A 23,155-nucleotide genomic window follows, 5' to 3' on the forward strand; every position below is an offset into this window, starting at 1 on the left:
AAACTTTTCCACCAGAAGACCCTACGAATGAGGCAGCGGCAGTGCAAACTTTTCCACCAGAAGGCCCCTACTAATGAGGCAGCGGCAGTGCAAGCTTTTCCATCGGAAGACCGTATGAATGAGGTTGCGACAGTGCAAGCTTTTCCATCAGAAGACCCCTACGAATGAGGCAGCGGCAGTGCAAGCTTTTCCATCAGAAGACCCCTACGAATGAGGCAGCGGCAGTGCAAGCTTTTCCATCAGAAGACCCTACGAATGAGGCAGCGGCAGTGCAAGCTTTTCCATCAGAAGACCCTACGAATGAGGCAGCGGCAGTGCAATCTTTTCCATCAGAAGACCCCTACGAAAGAGGCAGCGGTGGTGCAAGCTTTTTCATCACAAGACCCTACAAATGATGCAGCGGCAGTGCAAACTTTTCCATCAGAAGACCCTATGAATGAGGCTGCGACAGTGCAAGCTTTTCCATCAGAAGACCCCTGCGAATGAGGCAGCGGCAGTGCAAGGTTTTCCGTCGGAAGACCCCTATGAATGAGGCTGCGACAGTGCAAGCTTTTCCACCAGAAGACCCTACGAATGAGGCAGCGGCAGGGCAAGCTTTTCCATCAAAAGACCCTACGAATGAGGCAGCGGCAGTGCAAGCTTTTCCATCAGAAGACCCTACGAATGAGGCAGTGGCAGTGCAAGCTTTTCCACCAGAAGACCCTACGAATGAGGCAGCGGCAGTGCAAGCTTTTCGATTTTCCATCAGAAGACCCCTACGAATGAGGCAGCGGTTGTGCAAGCTTTTTCATCAGAAGACCCCTATGAATGAGGCTGCGACAGTGCAAGATTTTCCATCAGAAGACCCCTGCGAATGAGGCAGCGGCAGTGCAAGTTTTTCCGTCGGAAGACACCTATGAATGAGGCTGCGACAGTGCAAGCTTTTCCATCAGAAGATCCTACGAATGAGGCTGCGACAGTGCAAGCTTTTCCACCAGAAGACCCTACGAATGAGGCAACGGCAGTGCAAGCTTTTCCATCGGAAGACCCTACGAATGAGGCAGCGGCAGTGCAAACTTTTCCATCAGAAGACCCTATGAATGTGGCTGCGACAGAGCAAGCTTTTCCATCAGAAGACCCCTGAGAATGAGGCAGCGGCAGTGCAAGGTTTTCCGTCGGAAGACCCCTATGAATGAGGCTGCGACAGTGCAAGCTTTTCCATCAGAAGACCCTATGAATGAGGCAGTGGCAGTGCAAGCTTTTCCATCAGAAGACCCTATGAATGAGGCAGCGGCAGTGCAAGCTTTTCCATCAGAAGACCCCTGCGAATGAGGCAGCGGCAGTGCAACCCTTTCCATCAAAAGACCCCAACAAATGAGGCTGCGGCAGTGCAAGATTTTCCATCAGAAGACCCTATGAATGAGGCAGCGGCAGTGCAAGCTTTTCCATCAGAAGACCCCTACGAATGAGGCAGCGCAAACTTTTCCATCAGAAGACTCCTGTGAATGAGGCAGCGACAGTGCAAGCTTTTCCACCATAAGACCCTACGAATGAGGCAGCGGCAGTGCAAGATTTTCCACCAGAAGACCCTACGAATGAGGCAGCGGCAGTGCAAGCTTTTCCATCAGAAGACCCCTACGAATGAGGCTGTGACAGTGCAAGCTTTTCCATCAGAAGACCCTATGAATGAGGCTGTGACAGTGCAAGCTTTTCCATCAGAAGACCCTATGAATGAGGCAGCGGCAGTGCAAACTTTTCCATCAGAAGACCCCTACGAATGAGGCAGCGGCAGTGCAAGCTTTTCCATCAGAAGATACCTACAAATGAGGCTGGGGCAGTGCAAGCTTTTCCATCAGAAGACCCCTGCGGATGAGGCAGCGGCCCCGGAAGATACCTAAAAATGAGGCAGCGGCAGTGCAAGCTTTTCGCTTTTCCATCAGAAGACCCCTACGCATGAGGCAGCGGCAGTGCAAGCTTTTCCATCAGAAGACCCTATGAATGAGGCTGCGACAGTGCAAGCTTTTCCACCAGAAGACCCCTACAAATGAGACAGCGGCCCCGGAAGATACCTAAAAATGAGGCAGCGGCAGTGCAAGCTTTTCGCTTTTCCATCAGAAGACCCCTACGCATGAGGCAGCGGCAGTGCAAGCTTTTCCATCAGAAGACCCTACGAATGAGGCAGCGGTGGTGCAAGCTTTTCCACCAGAAGACCCTACAAATGAGGCAGCGGCAGTGCAAGCTTTTCCATCAGAAGACCCCTACGAATGAGGCAGCGGCAGTGCAAGCTTTTCCATCAGAAGACCCTATGAATGAGGCAGCGGCAGTGCAAGCTTTTCCATCAGAAGACCCTATGAATGAGGCAGCGACAGTGCAAGCTTTTCCATCAGAAGATACCTACAAATGAGGCAGCGGCAGTGCAAGCTTTTCCATCAGAAGACCCTACGAATGAGGCAGCGGCAGTGCAAGCTTTTCCATCAGAAGACACCTACGAATGAGGCAGTGGCAGTGCAAGCTTTTCCATCAGAAGACACCTACGAATGAGGCAGTGGCAGTGCAAGCTTTTCCATCAGAAGACCCTACGAATGAGGCAGCGGCAGTGCAAACTTTTCCATCAGAAGACCCTATGAATGAGGCAGCGGCAGTGCAAGCTTTTCCATCAGAAGACCCCTGCGAATGAGGCAGCGGCAGTGCAAGCTTTTCCATCAGAAGATACCTACAAATGAGGCTGGGGCAGTGCAAGCTTTTCCATCGGAAGACCCCTCTGAATGAGTCAGCGGCAGTGCAAGATTTTCCATCAGAAGACCCCTACAAATGAGGCAGCGGCGGAGCAAGCTTTTCGCTTTACCATCAGAAGACCCTGCGAATGAGGCAGCGGCAGTGCAAGCTTTTTCATCAGAAGACCCCACAAATGAGGCAGCGGCAGTGCAAACTTTTCCACCAGAAGACCCCTCTGAATGAGTCAGTGGCAGTGCAAGCTTTTCCATGAGAAGACCCCTACAAATGAGGCTGCGGCAGTGCAAGCTTTTCCATCAGAAGACCCCTATGAATGAGGCAGCGGCAGTGCAAGCTTTTCCATCAGAAGACCCCTACGAATGAGGCTGCGGCAGTGCAAGCTTTTCCATCAGAAGACCCCTATGAATGAGGCTGCGGCAGTGCAAGCTTTTCCACCAGAAGACCCTACGAATGAGGCAGCGGCAGTGCAAGCTTTTCCACCAGAAGACCCCTATGAATGAGGCAGCGGCAGTGCAAGCTTTTCCATCAGAAGACCCTACGAATGAGGCAGCGGCAGTGCAAGCTTTTCCATCAGAAGACCCCTACGAATGAGGCTGCGGCAGTGCAAGCTTTTCCATCAGAAGACCCCTACAAATGAGGCAGCGGCAGTGCAAGCTTTTCCATCAGAAGACCCCTACGAATGAGGCTGCGGCAGTGCAAGCTTTTCCATCAGAAGACCCTACGAATGAGGCAGCGGCAGTGCAAGCTTTTCCATCAGAAGACCCCTACAAATGAGGCAGGTGCAGTGCAAGCTTTTCCACCAGAAGACCCCTGTGAATGAGGCTGCGGCAGTGCAAGCTTTTCCATGAGAAGGCCCCCACAAATGAAGCAGCGGCAGTGCAAGCTTTGCTTTCTCACAGAAGAGGTACAGCATGGTAGTGGCAGTGCAAGCTTCCCTGTCTCATCACAGATGGCAGGAAGTTCAATCTTCCACTCCCAACATAACATATCCAACAGGGCAGACTGGAATGTGTCCACTTCTGGCATGAGTGACATGTATGTTACAGACAGAGCTCTGGAGCAGGTGCTTAGGTCACTCAGAGGAATGCACGGGATGAATGAGTATACAAGCTTGACACCATTATCACCAAGATTGTATTCTACGTCAGCAACCTGAAAGTTCCGCTGATGTCACTCTGAGGCCTGCTGTTTGTGTTCTTTGCTTTTAGAGGCATTTGCAGCCCAGGAGGCCATTGTTCTTTGGAGTGGCACAGCCAGAGCCCAGGTCACCGTGCTCCAGAGAGGCACGCATCAGTGCCAACCTCTTTCAAAAGGCTTTGAATGTGAGAACACCAGGTGCTGCGCAATCTGAGCGTCTGTGCTGCACCTATTCAAACTCCTGATGGCCCCCAACTGCTGGGGACACACGAACTGGAGGTGTGACTAAGTTGTCAACTGAAGAATCAACCTCAGAAGCATGAGCGGCGCAACTGACCTCATGAGGAATTATCCAGTCTATGGTGCAAATAGGAAAGGGTTCCTTTTGCTAGCGCGAGCAGAATTTCAAAGGGCTGGTATAACCTCTAGCATTTTCATCGAAGTTATGAATCAGTAGTCATAATTTTCCAAGCAATTGATTTATTCTCAATGTGGATGATTTATAGATACTTTATAGTTGTTGGCAAACTTCTTCACGTTATTGAGAAACATTATCCGTCTTATGAAGATGACAACCATAAACCCAATGCATTTCGGGTTCAAACCGAACCCTTCATCAGGGGTAATTCTTCAGACTGTGAATGACAAAAAGGCGAATCAAAACTGTGGTCCCCATTAGGAAAATACAAGTATAATAAAAAGGTTGCGAAATGACTTTTTGCATTAAATGTTGAGTGATTAACCCATAGTAAAACAACGCACTCAGAGTGATCTAGAATCGAGGAGCACATGCCTTGGTGAACATCAGAGGTGTTACAATATCGGAGATCTGTTAAAAGAACGACAGTAAAGAACAAAAAGAACCCATATGAAACACGAGTGTGACGGAAGCCAAGTGAAAAGCAAATTATATCTGAAGACCGGTGAGTCGTTAACCAGTAGGAAACAGGCTGAATTGCGTGCAAATGGTTACGATAGAAAGTTGCGAGGAAGTTTGAAACGGAATAGAACCGAGCAGTGATATAGGTGATATAAACGAGTCCTGAGAGAACAACCTTACGAACTTACCCGGAGGTGCAAAAGCGTACACATCCGGCGAGAACACGTCCGGCAGGGAGCTGGCGTGTGTTCGTCGGAGCGGGAGGAGGGGTTTAAGTGCAAAATAGAAGACGGGTGATGTGCTTAAAGAGTAGACATAGAAAGAGTACACACTGAAATTAACATCAGATACACGTTATGAAATGTTACGTTAGTGACAAAAAAAAAAAAGGTACACACTGAAAGCATAATATGTTGCATGACAATGTTTACGAAATCGGATTCAAAAGAAAACAAATGTTTAAAAGAGAGCACTAGTATGAAGTGCGATAGAAATACGTGATACAAGGCACAGCAATGTTTACAAAAAGCAAGTAAGTTCAATACGATCATTGAGTCCCAGAGGCTGGAGGGATTGCAATTTTTTGGTCCAATAAAATTCTGCCCTTGCGAGACTTTTCTGAGGGTCAGCATCATTGCGAGTTTTGAGTGACTCTAGAACAGTAAAACGAAGCTGAGAGATGTTGTGTTTGGCTTCCATCCAGTGGACTGCGACAGTGGATTTTTCATTTTTAGTGCGGATGTTGCTTTTATGTTCTCCTATGCGGATCTTTATTTTGCGTTCTGTTCTTCCAACGTATATTTTGCCACAAGGGCATTTGAGTGCATAGATTACATTAGATGTGTCGCAGGTACTGGAATGACGTAACTTTATTTTGTGACCTTTGGTGGGATGAATGAAGAGGTCACCGGAAATTACATTGTTGCAGTGTACACAGTTAAGACACCTTTGCATACCTTTAAAAGTCGCTTTAGATGTAATAGATGGTGGGTTAAGCATGTCTTTCAAGTTCTTGGATCTTTGCATAGCGAAGATGGGTTTTTGTGGAAACAAGGTAGAAAGATCAGGTTCTGTCTGGATGATATTCCAGTGCTTCATAATGATAGATTTGATGGTGGTAGCTTGTGTGGAATGTTTTAGGACACAAACCAGTGGACTAGTCTGTTTTTTCTTTGTACGTTGTAATAGGCTATTTCGTTCAATCATCGTGAGTCTGTGTTTAGCCTCATTCAACAGTTGTGGTGGATATCCTCTTTTCAGGAATCGATCTGTGAATTTGTTGGTGATAGAAATTGCTTCATCAGGATCCGAAGTGATTCTTTTAAGTCTAATGAATTGTGAGTACGGTAGATGTTTTTTCAGGGTGGACTGATGAAAACTGTCAAAATGGAGAGAGTTATTCCTGTCAGTAGATTTGATGTACACTTTGGTTTGGATGGATCCTTGGGTAATCTGAATGAGTACATCCAAAAAGTTGATGTTGTGTTGATTGATTTGATGAGTAAACTTGATCCGATCGTGGATGTGATTGAGTTCTGAAATATTACATTCAAGATCGCTGCGATCACCTTTCCAAATTATTAGAATGTCATCAATGTATCGTTTGTAGAGAACCAAATTATCAGACCATTTGTAGTTTCCAAGAATATGTTCATGTTCTAATTTGGCCATAAAGATATTAGCATACGAAGGTGCTCCGGCAAAACCCATAGATGTTCCATTATTCTGGGCGTAAAAAACACCCTTCATTCAAAGTAGCTGTGGTATAGTGAGAATTTAAGAAGTTCCAGAAGAAATACTTTTTCTGCACAGACGTGATTGTGATTAAGTAGGGCCCATTCAGTGGCATCAACACCATCTCCGTGGGGAATAGAGGTGTAAAGGGAAGTCACATCGATCGTACATAACCACCATTGTTCAATATCTTGTGTGTCAAGACCATTCAAAATGTTAAGGAGATCAGTAGTGTCTTTAAGATAAGACACTTGGTTTTGGACAATGGGTTGTAAGAAGTAATCGAGATATCTGCCTATCGGTTCAGATAAGGAACCGCAGGCTGACACAATAGGTCGAAAAGGTGGTCTCTCTAGATTCTTGTGAATCTTAGGCAGCATATATAGTTTAGGCCTACGTGGATATTCTGTGTAAAGAAACTGCTCTGTCTTTTTCCTGATCCAATCCATCTCTTCAGCGTGTTTTAAAATCTGTTTAAGGAGACATTGATAGCTGTGTGTGGGATCTTGATCAAGTTTGGTGTAAGAGTCAGCGATATGTTGCATCACACTCTCTTCATAAAAATTAGTGTCAAGTACTACGAGAGCTCCACCTTTATCTGCTTTTGCGAAAGTCAAAAGAGGATTGTTGGCCAATTGTTTGAGAGTACTCCAATCTTTGGCTGAAAAATTCACGCTGGTATGTTTCCGAAAATTAATGTTGGTGATTTCAACTTTAACCAACCTTTCAAAGGAGTCGATTGACTTATGCGTGATCGGAGAACAAAAAGTGCTCTTGGGTTTGAACTCTTTGAATTGACCTGGATCATCAGGTAGTACGAGTGGATCAATAGGCGTGGTGGAGGGTTCAATGATGCTGAAAAAATATTTAAGTCTTAAGATTCTGACAAACTTAAAGAAGGCAATTTTGGTTTCAGCTATGTTGCTTTGATAAGTGGGTACGTATGAAGTGCCTTTATTCAAGACAGTAAGTTGAGCTTTAGAGAGTTGAATTGCAGAGATGTTGACCACTAGGTTGCTCGTGTTTTGCTCCGAAGAGATCTCTTGTCGGTTTCTGAGAGATGCTCCTTTCCTTTTGCTCCTCCTTGTCTTTGTGAAGGGTGTTCCGGTTGATGGTTTGCGGCAGGGCTTGTGGCTAAAAAAGATTTACGTCTTTGAGAAGTAGATGGAATCTCTGCAATCGGTTCTTCAACGTTAGAACTATGACTCACTGGAGGACGATTGTGGGCTACTTCTGAATCCGACACGACGCTTTCTTGAGAAGAACTAGCATTCGTGGGTTTCTGCCATTTGCGTTGGTTGTAGACTTCTGCCCAAGTGTAGACCTCGTCCAACTTATAGTTGATGGTATCTCTTCGAAACTTTTTGATCTTACGCTCATGAATTTCTTTGGCATATCTGTCAAGTTTTGTGTTCAGGTCTTGCAAGAGATCATCCCAATTGTCAGGTTCCTTTTTTGATAATTCTTCTTTGATAGTTGCAATTTCCACTTCTAGTGATTTTAGAATATTGGAAAGTTCTTCTACAATTAGAAGAATCAAGTCCAAGGAGCATTTATTAAGAATTTGATACCATCTCTCCACGAATTGTTTGTTGGTTCTGCAGAGCATGGGTTTAAGAGCAATCCGTAGCCCTCTGGGTATTCTTTTTGCTTTGTGATACTGAATGAGGGTAGTCGCATGAAGTCTCTGGTTGATTTCTTTGCGGCTGACATACTCAAGCTGTCTTAAGAGTTGTGCTGTCGAGGAGATTTGGGGACCAAAGAGTCTTGCCTCTTGTACTAGGTCATATATTTCAGAATTATACCTGTAACCTGCAGGTGACACCTGAACTGTGGTCTGAGGTGGCCTGGACTCTAATGCTAGCTGCCCCACTTAGTGTGCGTGCGTTTCGGGGAAGACATGGCGTAATTAACAGAGTGGCAACGGCCACTGTGTAGCTAAGTTTGAGACTGTGTTTCCATTGATATTTTTGATTTGCCTAAAACATTTGACCCTGTGGACGGGTCTATGTGAAAATTGTCACTTCACTAACTCAGTCAACTAAGCTCAACATGCCGCGTTTTGTAAAGATCTGTCCACAGAAGAATAACAAGCATTTACAATGCAATGGTCTCGGCAATATTATAGGTAGAGCTATAGGTATTGCTCATTATTTTTTTATCATTTTTGTATCCCTAAATAAATGGCATTGTCATTTCTATTGGCATTAGCTTTTTTTTTGCATATGTGATACCTATTGCATTAGCAGAGAGAGAGTGAGGTAGTGAGATAGAGAGAGTGGGGTATTGAAATAGAGAGTGAGGTAGTGAGAGAGAGAGTGAGGTAGATAGAGAGTGAGGTAGTGAGATAGAGAGAGTGAGGTAGTGAAAGAGTGAGGTAGCGAGGGAGAGGGATGTTGTGAGGTAGTGATATATAAGCATAGAGTGATGTTGTGATGTAGTGAGATAGAGAGAGAGGTAGTGAAAGAGAGAGTGAAAGTTAGTGAGATAGAAAGAGTGAGGTAGTGAGATAGAGAGTGATTGAGGTAGTGAGTGAGAGAGAGTGAAGTTGTGAGGTTGTGAGCTAGAGAGTGAGGTAGTGATGTTTTGAGAGAGAGAAGTTGTGAGATAGTGAGGTAGTGAGATAGAGTGGAGTAGTGAGGTAGAGAGAGTTATGTAGTGAGAGAGAGTGAGGTAGTGAAACAGTGATGTAGTGAGTGAGAGGGATGTTGTGAGGTAGTGAGATGTAAGCAGAGTGGTGTTGTGATGTAGTGAGATAGAGAGAGGTAGTGAAAGAGACAGTGAAAGTGAGTTAGTGAGATAGAAAGAGTGAGGTAGAGAGATAGAGAGTGAGTGATGTAGTGAGTTAGAGAGAGAGTGAAGTTGTGATATAGAGAGTGAGGTAGTGAGAGAGTGAGGTAGTGATCTTTTTAGAGAGAGAAGTAGTGAGATAGTGAGGTAGTGATATAGAGGGGAGTAGTGATGTAAAGAGAGTTATGTAGTGAGAGAGAGTGAGGTAGATAGAGAGTGAGGTAGTGAAAGAGTGAGTTAGTGAGTGAGGTATTTTCTGACGTAGTGAGATGGAAACAGTGAGTGATGTTATGAGATAGAGAAAGATTGAGGTAGTGAAAGAGAGAGTGAGGTAGTGAGGGATGTTGTGAGGTATTAAGATAGAAACAGAGTGATGTAGTGAAGTAGTGAGATAGAGTGAGGTAGTGAAAGAGTGAGTGTAAGTGACTTAGTGTATTTGAGATTAGTTAGTTAGATTTGGTTAGTGTAAACTTGCAGTTTATTTTGAGCTAAGAGTTATTTGCAAGTGTCGAATGAAAAGATGGGAGTTATTCCACTCCTCTGGGTTATTAAAACACTTGTTGAACACAAAAGAAAGTGAAAGCACCGCCTTCAGATAAACGGAATGTGCCAACTCCCACGGAGGAGGTATGGATAGACCAAAAGTAAAGTTTTACCTCGTCGTTAATTTGTAATTATGGGCCGCCTTTTGACATTAAGAAGCCCATAGATAAACGCCGAGCCAGGAAACGCCAGACTTGAAACGCCCAGCAGCAAGGAAGAGGCGACCCCATGTCCCGCTCCGTAAAGACCGCGCATAAAATGACCAAAGCTTCCGATGTTGGAAGGTTTAAGACTGGAACTGTGGGGGGGGGGGGGGGCATGCGTGCCAAGAGCATACAGGCTAATGGGGAGGGTGGCTGTAGTGTTTGTTTGTGGGGGCAGCCTGTAACACCTTGACAGATAGGCCAAATGTTGTTTGAGCAACGAGGCAGGATAGGAGATGCTTTTTCAAACCCACGGAAATCAACGTTGCCGGTGCTCCTGTAAAGCGCTCCAATACCTTCGGGTCCAGTTCGCGCTATAGTCACACACACGTGCGATGACATACGTTGGATCTGGAAAGCCCGGTTGCGATTGTCCCCAAAACAGACGCCACCAGGTGGGTGCGGAAAGTCCAGATGATACAATAGGGTAATGCAGACATATACTAGGTTATTGCACACATCGTGAAACATGCAGGCATGAAGATCCAGACATTGCATTAAAGGCGAGGAACTAACCTTTCGCATCCCCTGAACTTTGCGCAATAGATAACGTGCCTGCCAATCATGCGGACGCTGATCAAAACTCGAAGGTTCAAAATAAGACGGAGGGTTCTTGGGAACGGACCGGGGGCGATGGCAATTCCTTTTCCTTTGTTCTTGCAAGCCCCCGAAGGTAAAATGGAAGGAAACAAAACAAACAGAAAACTGCAGCTTCTCATCCTAACTTGCTACTACAGCAATTACTCCCGCCCCTCAGAGTGCTCGCGCTCCATCATCATTGGGTCGTCTAGTAAGATGCGTCGCGCCCCATTGGCGGCTTCGAGTTTTCGATCGGGCGGCCGGCTGTCTATCAGTGTGAAAGGAGGGGGGCGTTGTAGGAAGGTGGATATCTGACTATGGTTACCCCCAAACTTTTTGCCTAGTGTCTAGCTGGTTTTTCGTCTTAGTTGGCCTGAGATCCTGCCATTCAGGGTCTCAGGCTGTCTGCTCTCTCTTTAAAATGGACTCCATGTACCCTAGGTACATAACCAATTGGTAAGGATCACCTTATTGGACCCTGTACAGTGTACCCTAGGTACCCAGGGCATAGGTGTACCCTAGGCCTCCCAGGGGCTGCAGCATGTATTATGCCACCCCTGGTCTGGCCTTCCAATCAGACACAACTGGCTGATCACTCAGCTGGGGCAAGGTCGTGTAATCACCCCTTGCTTAGATATAGTATATCTATATCTACCTTATATATAGACACATGTGTACCTATCAGCCACTCCTATGGCAGGCCTTAACAATCCTGGAGGCAGAGTGCTTGGTAACATGTGAGATGGTGCTCTAGCATGAGCTGAGCCTGTCTGCAGCTTTCGGAACCATGTCCTTATAGCTGTTCTATGATATAGCCTACCATATACTCTTAAAGTGCCTTATAATCTTAAACGGTTATGGTAACTATGGTTGGGCTTTATCAAAACATGTCGTGTAAGGTGTCTAACACTGTGGAATAATACCCCCATACCATTTCTGGTGATGAGGATATTATTCCTCCCTTCTAGAGGGAGAGACATGTTAAAATCCTACTTTACTGTTTAACTCTAACCAAAGCCTCAGCATCACAAAATGGATGCTGCTGCCACAGACACAAGTCTGACCTCCTGCTGCTGGGAGTGATCCTGGCAAGGGAGGCTTGGACAATAGGTTTCCTGCTTGGGGAGGTGCTAGCACCTCCCCAGACAGACTTTAGTGTATTGGGGCAGGGAGGGCTGAAAGGAATGAGACATGCCTGGAGCACACAAGGTGTCCCATGCATAGTCCAGTTCAAACCGGTGCTGGGGCACTCCAGCCCCAGTCCTGGCGCGAAACTGGACAAAGGGAAGGGGGTGTAACCACCCCCCTCCCAGGTCCCACCCATAAGGCGTGACCTAGCAGGTATCCCAGCCCCCCAGATTAGTATAAGAGTGGGAGTTGGGCCTCAAGACTTTAGATTATCCTGAACCTGCAACTTGAACAGAAACTCTGGACCTTCGACATTCGACGAAAGAAGACGACTGAAGCATCTCCCTTGTGGCCAAGGAGTGGCTACCCTGTGCAAACAGGCACCATCAAGAGACTACCCTTTGCTGAAGTTCTACGAGGGACCGACTGCAGAGCCCGACCAGAACCTTGACTTCCAGACTTCTCCGACCCTGATCCACATCCACAGCCGTGCTGAGATCCGTGGAGGCGACGAGAGACGTGGGACCGGCTACCTGGGAAAAGTGGCTAGTATGTTTAAGCGCAGCTTCTGAGGCACCCTCGAAGTTGTGCACCGGGGATTGAGAAGCCCCAACCCCAAGCACCATCTGCACCGAAGATCAGCCCCCCACACTCCACGAGTCCTGCGTGGGGCCCTTCTGCATTTTCCTGCTTGCCGCGTCTGTCCGGTTGCTTGCCCGCTGGCTAGTGGCCTTTGTGACGACGCATCCTGAAATCTTCAGCGCTGGTTTGGCTCCTCCAGACTGGCTCCCGCTTCTCTGCAAAGAAGAAGCACCCCAGACCTTCCTGGTCTGCACCAGAAGCAAGTCCTCCGTCCTTCGTGGGTTCCGCTTGCCAAGGCTTGGTGAGTCCTAGTCCAACTTCGACGCCGCCGACAGCAAGAGCCTTCGTGGGACAGCTCGCCTCCTGGTCCTGGTCGTCCTCGACGTTCCCTGGTCCTCGTGGCTGCAGCGACAAGCTTCACCTTCACCTGCAATCTTCACGACATCGCCTGGTTCCTTCCTGGTTCCACGTGGTCACTGGCTAGTGACCTTGACTCTGTCCCTTCTGCTTGCAGGTATCCTTTCTTCCTGATCCCAGCCTTGGGATCCACCGGACACTCTTCACTGACTGCCTGTCAGCATCTTTCTTCAGGCATCCATAGGAGTCGACGACGAAACCCGACGCAACTTCACCCCTATGCACCCGCAGCCTGTGGGCTAGGTAACTTGGGTACTCCGGTGCTCATCAGGATAGTGACTATCCTAGTGTCTAGTTTTCCAGTCTCGACTTCCTAGCTACTCCGGAAGTGTCCTAAATCTATCTATTTTTAAACTGTACTATTGCTATTGACTTTTACGCATTACGCGTGAGTGTTTCCACTCTGCACCTGAATCCCGTGGGCCTCCCACTTCCTAACCTTTGGTAGTATAGTGTAGCCCCAGCGATTCCCTAGGCCTAGGCCTATCCTATTTCCGTGACAGTGGTCCTTATACCACTTACTTAGTATATGGTTTGCGTGGCCCCTAGGGCCTAACTGTATTACTTACCTGTGTGACTTAATGTATGCATAAATAAGACTGTGTTGTACTTACCTCTAATCTCATAAAGAGTACTGAGGGTTTGACTAGAATAAATACACTTTATTTTATATATATATCTGTTGTGGTGTCCTTTCATTTGGTATTCAAGGGATTATATATGGTATCACAGCTGGCTTCACATGCCATTCAGAGTTTAGCCTAAGACTGCTCTTGTCCATGCTACCACTAGGATAGCTGGTCTATAAGGTTGACTTTACAACCAATCACCATAAGGGTATTTGGACTGATATAAGGTGTACACTAGAACTAGTGACATCATACATCAGGCCAACTTCTCACAGGCGTTGTTCCCGCCTTCCATGGAGCAGGACAGAGAAGCGCGCGTATAGGCAGTAAATTAAGCTGAGCTTCTGAAACACCAACATGGAGGCTCACGGGTGGTCTTTGCAATTTTAGTTGCTTATTCGACATGAGGCATGGTTTGAAAATCTGACAAAAAGCTCTATTTTAATTTTCAAGGTTTGTGCTGCCGCGGCGAGCGAGCCCAGCTGCCAGTCATTGAGGGAATCGCCCCGAACACCACCGCCTTTCTCCGAGGCAAAGCAGAAATGCCTCGGAGAAAGGCAGTGGCGTTTTCGGATTCGGGGGCGTGTTTGGCTTTTAGAAATACAGAGAACCCCATGAGGCTTCTAAAAAGCCCTCACTCGCCAACCCAGTTGGTGACCTCCTGCATCATCGGGCTCCACCAGGAGGGGCCGAATGCCGCCCCGGAGGGCTGGGACGCCAGATTTACTCTGGAGCTGGTAATCCATGATTAGTGAAAGGTGGAAAAGTGAATTTAAAAATGTCTAGACAGTCTCAAAAATGTGTTTATTAGTTTTGCCAATCAGACATGGATACAAATATATATAGTGTGGGATAAAGAACTCAATTAAATGTTCAATGTTATCCCTAGAAGCTGGTCAACATGTTTCTGCCTATGTGCGATTGTTAATGAGGCTTTCATCAGGACCAAAGTGCGGTGAACCTCGGCGGTATGGGCGCGCTGAGGCCCACCCTAACCAGAGGTAACTAGTGTAAAAAGTCTTAAAAAACACTGGATGTTAAGCGATCCTCTAGATTTAGAGGAACCGAGTTTATTAAAGAGAGCAGTCATGAATTGCACCATGGGTCACGGGAGGGGGGCGGTGGCTAAATGACACACGCCTTCAGCGCCAGGCACCCGTTTGATACCTGTGTGTACCCTCGTTACCCAAGTTCAGAAATATGCTTCTAAACACCTGTTATGTTAAGCGATTTATAGAGCGCACGGCTGTCCCAGCAAAGGGACGTCCCAGCGCTAAAGAACAGGGAGAGACGAATGAGACGCTTGAGCTACTGGAATAACCAGGTCTCCGCTGCCTTTCTGAACACCAAGAGACTGGGAATGTTCCTGATAGCGAGAGGCGTCGAGGGCCATGAAATAGGAGCCAAGACCTTGAAAGAACGGCCTCCGGCTCTGGCTCTATGGAAACGAGGCACCCGCACCGGATGTAAATCCACCCGCATCGGATGTAAATCCACCCGCATCAGATGTAAATCCACCCGCATCAGATGTAAATCCACCCGCATCAGATGTAAATCCACCCAGATGTAAATCCACCCGCTTCAGATGTAAATGCACCCGCATCAGCTGTAAATGCACCCGCATCAGCTGTAAATCCACCCAGATGTAAATCCACCCGCATCGGATGTAAATCCACCCGCATCGGATGTAAATCCACCCGCATCGGATGTAAATCCACCCGCATCGGATGCAAATCCACCCGCTTCAGATGCAAATCCACCCGCATCAGATGCAAATCCACCCGCATCAGATGCAAATCCACCCGCATCAGATGCAAATCCACCCGCATCAGATGCAAATCCACCCGCATCAGATGCAAATCCACCCGCATCGGATGTAAATCCACCCGCATCGGATGTAAATCCACCCGCATCAGATGTAAATCCACCCGCATCAGCTGTAAATCCACCCGCATCAGCTGTAAATCCACCCAGATGTAAATCCACCCGCATCGGATGTAAATCCACCCGCATCGGATGTAAATCCACCCGCATCGGATGTAAATCCACCCACTTCAGATGCAAATCCACCCGCATCAGATGCAAATCCACCCGCATCAGATGCAAATCCACCCGCATCAGATGCAAATCCACCCGCATCGGATGCAAATCCACCCGCATCGGATGCAAATCCACCCGCATCGGATGCAAATCCACCCGCATCAGATGTAAATCCACAGAGTGCTGGGCACGGGAGGGAACATAGCGGTGGCAAAGGTTTCTGAGAATCGTCGGGCCGGAGTCAGTCCAAGCTTTATGAACAGCACAAAGTGCTTTGAAGCGACTCTTTGCTCCACGGGGAGCCAGTGGAGTCGCCGCAGCGCCGCTGGGACCGGCTATACTTCGGCAGTGCAAGTAACGTGCGAGCTGCCGCATTCATGGCGCGCAGGAGCCTATTGGTCACGGATTTGTTAGCACCTAACAAAAGGCTGTTACAGAGATGTAACTTAGCCAGGATCGTGGCTTGCACAACCAGCTGGCGCGTGAGGGTCAATCAGACCCAAGATGGGTTTATGTCCACGCAATACACCGCAGCAGGCCCCTGCCACAGGCTTAGCTGCTCCTCCAACGAGAGCGCAATACCCAGCCATATGCAGAGATTGTTTACCGCGGCTTTGGGCGTGGGGGGATGACCCAACCTGCTCCCCTCAGCTTCTTGCTGGACGTCCATCATGCAGGACGGTGAGCTGCTGCCTGCGGGTGGCGAGGGTCCCTGTGAGGGGACTGTGGCTCCTCGGGTTTCTCCTTTGTCTGATCAGCAATGTTTAAAGAGCTCGGACTGTTCACCGTTCTCAAACCCGAGGGCAGCAACTCTACCTGCAGCGAGAAAGCAGCCATGTCCTGGCTGAACAGCAAAGGCTCCCCTTAAACTGCCACCCAGCAAACCCCACCACAACTGAGAAAGCGGACAGCCGCGCCCACCAGAGGGCGCAGCCATGGGTTGTGAAAATGTAAAGCCAGGCTTCAAACTCAGAGTGGGCACCTGTGATGCTCCCACGGTCTCATCCACGCACCTTTGCTTCTTCAGCACAGAATCCCACAAAGCCTGCTCCAGCGGGAGGTAGTTCAGCAAGATCTGTGGGGTGAGAAAGAGTTCACAAGAGGATCATGTGTTGAATTAATAAGAAACGGTTGTTAAAGAGTTCAGGTCTTGAAGTACAGTGTGAATAAGAGGCAGGCAGAAAGAGGCACAGTCTTCGATCTGACCCCCCCCCCCTCCACCACCCTATGCACAGCCTGCCCATGCACAGCCCAGGCTATTAGACCGGCTGCCAGACCCCCTCTGGGGTGAGGGGCTCGACCAGAAGTCTTTACTCAGTCACAAAAATACACTGCCAGGACGCTCACTCAGAGTTATCATGTTAAGAGACATACATGCCAAACAACATGTATCACCCTATAAACTTCCTGTTAAGCAGGAAAGACTCGGGAGCCAAGAATGGACCCCTTTAGTGAGCCATGAATGCCGCAGACGGTCAGACACCCTCAGAGAGCAGTCAACTCACAGCAAACTGGCAACACTACAGCAGACCTGCCAACTGTCAGACACCCTCAGAGGGCAGTCCACTCACAGCAAACTGGCAAAACGCCAGCAGACCCGCCGACTGTCAGACACCCTCAGAGGGCAGTCCACTAACAGCAAACTGGCAACCCTACAGCAGACCCGCCGACTGTCAGACACCCTCAGAGGGCAGTCCACTCACAGCGAACTGGCAACCCTACAGCAGACCCGCCGACTGTCAGACACCTTCAGAGGGCAGTCCACTAACAGCAAACTGGCAGCACTACAGCAGACCCGCCGACTGTCAGACACCCTCAGAGGGCACTCAACTCACAGCAAACTGGCAACACTGCAGCAGACCAGCTGACTGTCAGACACCCTCAGAGGGCAGTCAACTCACAGCAAACTGGCAACACTACAGCAGACCCGCCGACTGTCAGACACTCTCCGAGCGCAGTCAACTCACAGTGAACTGGCAACACTACAGCAGACCCGCCGACAGTCAGACACCCTCAGAGGGCAGTCCACTCACAGCGAACTGGCAACACTACAGCAGACCCGCCGACAGTCAGACACCCTCAGAGGGCAGTTCACTCACAGCGAACTGGCAACACTACAGCAGACCCGCCGACTGTCAGACATCCTCAGAGGGCAGTCCACTCACAGCAAACTGGCAACACTACAGCAGACCCGCCGACTGTCAGACACCCTCAGAGGGCAGTCCACTCACATCGAACTGGCAACCCTACAGCAGACCCGCCGACTGTCCGACACCCTCAGAGGGCAGTCCACTAACAGCAAACTGGCAACACTACAGCAGACCCGCCGACTGTCAGACACCCTCAGAGGGCACTCAACTCACAGCAAACTGGCAACACTGCAGCAGACCAGCCGACTGTCAGACACCCTCAGAGGGCAGTCAACTCACAGCAAACTGGCAACACTACAGCAGACCCGCCGACTGTCAGACACTCTCCGAGCGCAGTCAACTCACAGCGAACTGGCAACACTACAGCAGACCGGCCGACAGTCAGACACCCTCCGAGCACAGTCCACTAACAGCAAACTGGCAACACTACAGCAGACCCGCCGACTGTCAGACACCCTCAGAGGGCAGTCAACTCACAGCGAACTGGCAACACTGCATCCAGACCCGCCGACTGTCAGACACCCTCAGAGGGCAGTCCACTCACAGCGAACTGGCAACACTGCAGCAAACCCACCCCGCCGACTGTCAGACACCCTCAGAGGGCAGTCAACTCACAGCAAACTGGCAACACTGCATCCAGACCCGCCGACTGTCAGACACCCTCAGAGGGCAGTCCACTCACAGCGAACTGGCAACACTACAGCAGACCCGCCGACTGTCAGACACCCTCAGAGGGCAGTCAACTCACAGCAAACTGGCAACACTACAGCAGACCCGCCGACAGTCAGACACCCTCAGAGGGCAGTCAACTCACAGCAAACTGGCAACACTACAGCAGACCCGCCGATTGTCAGACACCCTCAGAGGGCAGTCCACTCACAGCGAACTGGCAACACTACAGCAGACCCGCCGACTGTCAGACACCCTCAGAGGGCAGTCCACTCACAGCGAACTGGCAACACTACAGCAGACCCGCCGACTGTCGGACACCCTCAGAGGGCAGTCAACTCACAGCGAACTGGCTACACTACAGCAGACCCGCCGACTGTCAGACACCCTCAGAGGGCAGTCCACTCACAGCAAACTGGCAACATTACAGCAGACCCGCCGACTGTCAGACACCCTCAGAGCGCAGTCCACTAACAGCAAACTGGCAACCCTACAGCAGTCCCGCCGACTGTCAGACATCCTCAGAGGGCAGTCCACTTTCAGCAAACTGGCTACACTACAGCAGACCCGCCGACTGTCAGACACCCTCAGAGGGTAGTCCACTCACAGCAAACTGGCAACACTGCAGCAAACCCGCCGACTGTCAGACACTCTCCGAGTGCAGTCAACTCACAGCAAACTGGCAACCCTACAGCAGACCAACCCCGCCGACTGTCAGAGATTCTCAGAGAGGAGTCCACACACAGCAAACTGGCAACACTACAGCAGACCCGCTGACAGTCACACACCCTCCGAGCGCAGTCCACTCACACCGAACTGGCAACCCTACAGCAGACCCGCCGACAGTCACACACCCTCCGAGCGCAGTCCACTCACACCGAACTGGCAACCCTACAGCAGACCCGCTGACTGTCAGGCACCCTCAGCAAGCAAACTGGCAACACTGCAACCAGACCTATTGACTGGCAGACACCCTCCGAGCGCAGTCCACTCACAGCGAACTGGCAACACTACAGCAGACCCGCCGATAGTCAGACACCCTCAGAGGGCAGTCCACTCACAGCGAACTGGCAACCCTACAGCAGACCCGCCGACAGTCAGACACCCTCAGAGGGCAGTCCACTCACAGCGAACTGGCAACACTACAGCAGACCCGCCGACAGTCGGACACCCTCAGAGGGCAGTCCACTCACAGCGAACTGGCAACACTACAGCAGACCCGCCGACTGTCAGACACGCTGCGAGCGCAGTCAACTCACAGCAAACTGGCAACCCTACAGCAGACCAAACCCGCCGACTGTCAGAGATTCTCAGAGAGGAGTCCACTCACAGCAAACTGGCAACACTACAGCAGACCCGCCGACAGTCACACACCCTCCGAGCGCAGTCCACTCACACCGAACTGGCAACCCTACAGCAGACCCACCGACAGTCACACACCCTCCGAGCGCAGTCCACTCACACCGAACTGGCAACCCTACAGCAGACCCGCTGACTGTCAGGCACCCTCAGAGAGCAAACTTCTCACAGCAAACTGGCAACACTGCAACCAGACCTATTGACTGGCAGACACCCTCCGAGCGCAGTCCACTCACAGCGAACTGGCAACACTACAGCAGACCCGCCGACAGTCAGACACCCTCAGAGGGCAGTCCACTCACAGCGAACTGGCAACACTACAGCAGACCCGCCGACAGTCAGACACCCTCAGAGGGCAGTCCACTCACAGCGAACTGGCAACACTACAGCAGACCCGCCGACAGTCAGACACCCTCAGAGGGCAGTCCACTCACAGCGAACTGGCAACACTACAGCAGACCCGCCGACAGTCAGACACCCTCAGAGGGCAGTCCACTCACAGCGAACTGGCAACACTACAGCAGACTCGCCGACAGTCGGACACCCTCAGAGGGCAGTCCACTCACAGCGAACTGGCAACACTACAGCAGACCCGCCGACTGTCAGACACCCTCAGAGGGCAGTCAACTCACAGCAAACTGGCAACACTACAGCAGACCCGCCGACTGTCAGACACCCTCAGAGGGCAGTCCACTCACAGCGAACTGGCAACACTACAGCAGACCCGCCGACTGTCAGACACCCTCAGAGGGCAGTCCACTCACAGCGAACTGGCAACACTACAGCAGACCCGCCGACAGTCAGACACCCTCAGAGGGCAGTCAACTCACAGCAAACTGGCAACCCTACAGCAGACCAACCCCGCCGACTGTCAGAGATTCTCAGAGAGGAGTCCACTCACAGCCCACTAGCAACACTGCAGCAGATCCGCCGATTGGCAGACATCCTCAGCGGGTAGTCCACTCACAGCAAACCAGCAACACTGCAGCAGACTAGCCGACTGGTAGACACCCTCAGAGGGCACTCAACTCACAGCAAACTGTAAAACTGCAGCAGATCCGCGGATTGTCGAACACTCTAAGAGAGACCAGCATCAAAGCAGGCCCTTACACACAGTGGCTAACGTCCTCAGACACTAGCAGTGATCTGAGGCAACTATTTACATAAATACATTCAGGCAATTGTTTCCATCCAAGCACACTCAAACACTGGCTGACGCCTCCCATAAGCCTCTTGTCTGCTGCAAAGAGGCACCCAGGCATTGCAAACCTATGCCCAGCATCTCTTTCAGGCAGAATCATGAAAACAGAAGAGAGCATCTTCCTTCCAGCAGAGACAGCACAGCCCTCCCATCCCTCTGACGGGCAGAACCATAAAAAGAGAAGAGGCAGCACCCACTTTCCAGCAGAGACAGCACTCACAGCCCTCCCATCCCTCTGACGGGCAGAACCATAAAAAGAAAAGAGGCAGCACCCACCTTCCAGCAGAGACAGCACTCACAGCCCTCCCATCCCTCTGACGGGCAGAACCATAAAAAGAAAAGAGGCAGCACCCACCTTCCAGCAGAGACAGCACTCACAGCCCTCCCATCCCTCTGACGGGCAGAACCATAGAAAGAAAAGAGGCAGCACCCACCTTCCAGCAGAGACAGCACTCACAGCCCTCCCATCCCTCTGACGGGCAGAACCATAAAAAGAAAAGAGGCAGCACCCACCTTCCAGCAGAGACAGCACTCACAGCCCTCCCATCCCTCTGACGGGCAGAACCATAAAAAGAAAAGAGGCAGCACCCACCTTCCAGCAGAGACAGCACTCACAGCCCTCCCATCCCTCTGACGGGCAGAACCATAAAAAGAAAAGAGGCAGCACCCACCTTCCAGCAGAGACAGCACTCACAGCCCTCCCATCCCTCTGACGGGCAGAACCATAAAAAGAAAAGCGGCAGCACCCACCTTCCAGCAGAGACAGCACTCACAGCCCTCCCATCCCTCTGACGGGCAGAACCATAAAAAGAAAAGAGGCAGCACCCACCTTCCAGCAGAGACAGCACTCACAGCCCTCCCATCCCTCTGACGGGCAGAACCATAAAATGAAAAGAGGCAGCACCCACCTTCCAGCAGAGACAGCACTCACAGCCCTCCCATCCCTCTGACGGGCAGAACCATAAAAAGAAAAGAGGCAGCACCCACCTTCCAGCAGAGACAGCACTCACAGCCCTCCCATCCCTCTGACGGGCAGAACCATAAAAAGAAAAGAGGCAGCATCCACCTTCCAGCAGAGACAGCACTCACAGCCCTCCCATCCCTCTGACGGGCAGAACCATAAAAAGAAAAGCGGCAGCACCCACCTTCCAGCAGAGACAGCACTCACAGCCCTCCCATCCCTCTGACGGGCAGAACCATAAAAAGAAAAGAGGCAGCACCCACCTTCCAGCAGAGACAGCCCTCACAGCCCTCCCATCCCTCTGACGGGCAGAACCATAGAAAGAAAAGAGGCAGCACCCACCTTCCAGCAGAGACAGCACTCACAGCCCTCCCATCCCTCTGACGGGCAGAACCATAAAAAGAAAAGAGGCAGCACCCACCTTCCAGCAGAGACAGCACTCACAGCCCTCCCATCCCTCTGACGGGCAGAACCATAGAAAGAAAAGAGGCAGCACCCACCTTCCAGCAGAGACAGCACTCACAGCCCTCCCATCCCTCTGACGGGCAGAACCATAAAAAGAAAAGAGGCAGCACCCACCTTCCAGCAGAGATAGCACTCACAGCCCTCCCATCCCTCTGACGGGCAGAACCATAAAAAGAAAAGAGGCAGCACCCACCTTCCAGCAGAGACAGCACTCACAGCCCTCCCATCCCTCTGACGGGCAGAACCATAAAAAGAAAAGTGGCAGCACCCACCTTCCAGCAGAGACAGCACTCACAGCCCTCCCATCCCTCTGACGGGCAGAACCATAAAAAGAAAAGTGGCAGCACCCACCTTCCAGCAGGGACAGCACTCACAGCCCTCCCATCCCTCTGACGGGCAGAACCATAGAAAGAAAAGAGGCAGCACCCACCTTCCAGCAGAGACAGCACTCACAGCCCTCCCATCCCTCTGACGGGTAAAACCATAAAAAGAAAAGAGGCAGCACCCACCTTCCAGCAGAGACAGCACTCACAGCCCTCCCATCCCTCTGACGGGCAGAACCATAAAAAGAAAAGAGGCAGCACCCACCTTCCAGCAGAGACAGCGCAGTCCTCCTTCAAAGGGGATTCCTGCAAGAAAGAGAGTGCAAGGAGATGGGTCACAAATAGGCTCCTTCTTTGTTCCCAAGCCTTACACAATGCCAACCCAAGACTAGGGTCTGAAACTCATCCAGAGAAACAAGGATGCGGAGGACCAGAAGAAAACAAGGAAAGCAATGGCTTCACAATGTGTTCAATATTGAACCAGTAAAATATAGCTCGCAGAAAGATACATTTAAATTGGGAGCGAGAGCAAGACGGGTGTGTGCTCAAAACCATGGATGTGTTTAAAAGTAGCAGGCACCGCCCATTAAACAAAAGTGGGATGAGGCATGTGGCCAACTAAACATGGGTATGGGGTCTGGACACTCCAACAT

The 23,155-nt window shown here is 50.2% G+C and overlaps 1 protein-coding gene across 1 annotated transcript in view; it reads right to left on the bottom strand.

The window, feature by feature from the left end:
* Positions 1-23,155, bottom strand: part of TBC1D13 (TBC1 domain family member 13) — a 250,374-nt gene that overhangs the window by 143,860 nt on the left and 83,359 nt on the right. The window contains exons 3-4 of the mRNA XM_085614058.1: positions 22,768-22,808; positions 16,388-16,449 (exon numbers count right to left, since the gene is read on the bottom strand). Coding sequence (XP_085470184.1) covers positions 16,388-16,449; positions 22,768-22,808 — 103 coding nt within the window. The remainder of the gene's footprint in view (positions 1-16,387; positions 16,450-22,767; positions 22,809-23,155) is intronic.

The sequence above is a fragment of the Triturus cristatus genome, chromosome 1_2, assembly GCF_964204655.1.
Source record: "Triturus cristatus chromosome 1_2, aTriCri1.1, whole genome shotgun sequence".
Lineage (NCBI taxonomy): Eukaryota > Metazoa > Chordata > Amphibia > Caudata > Salamandridae > Triturus > Triturus cristatus.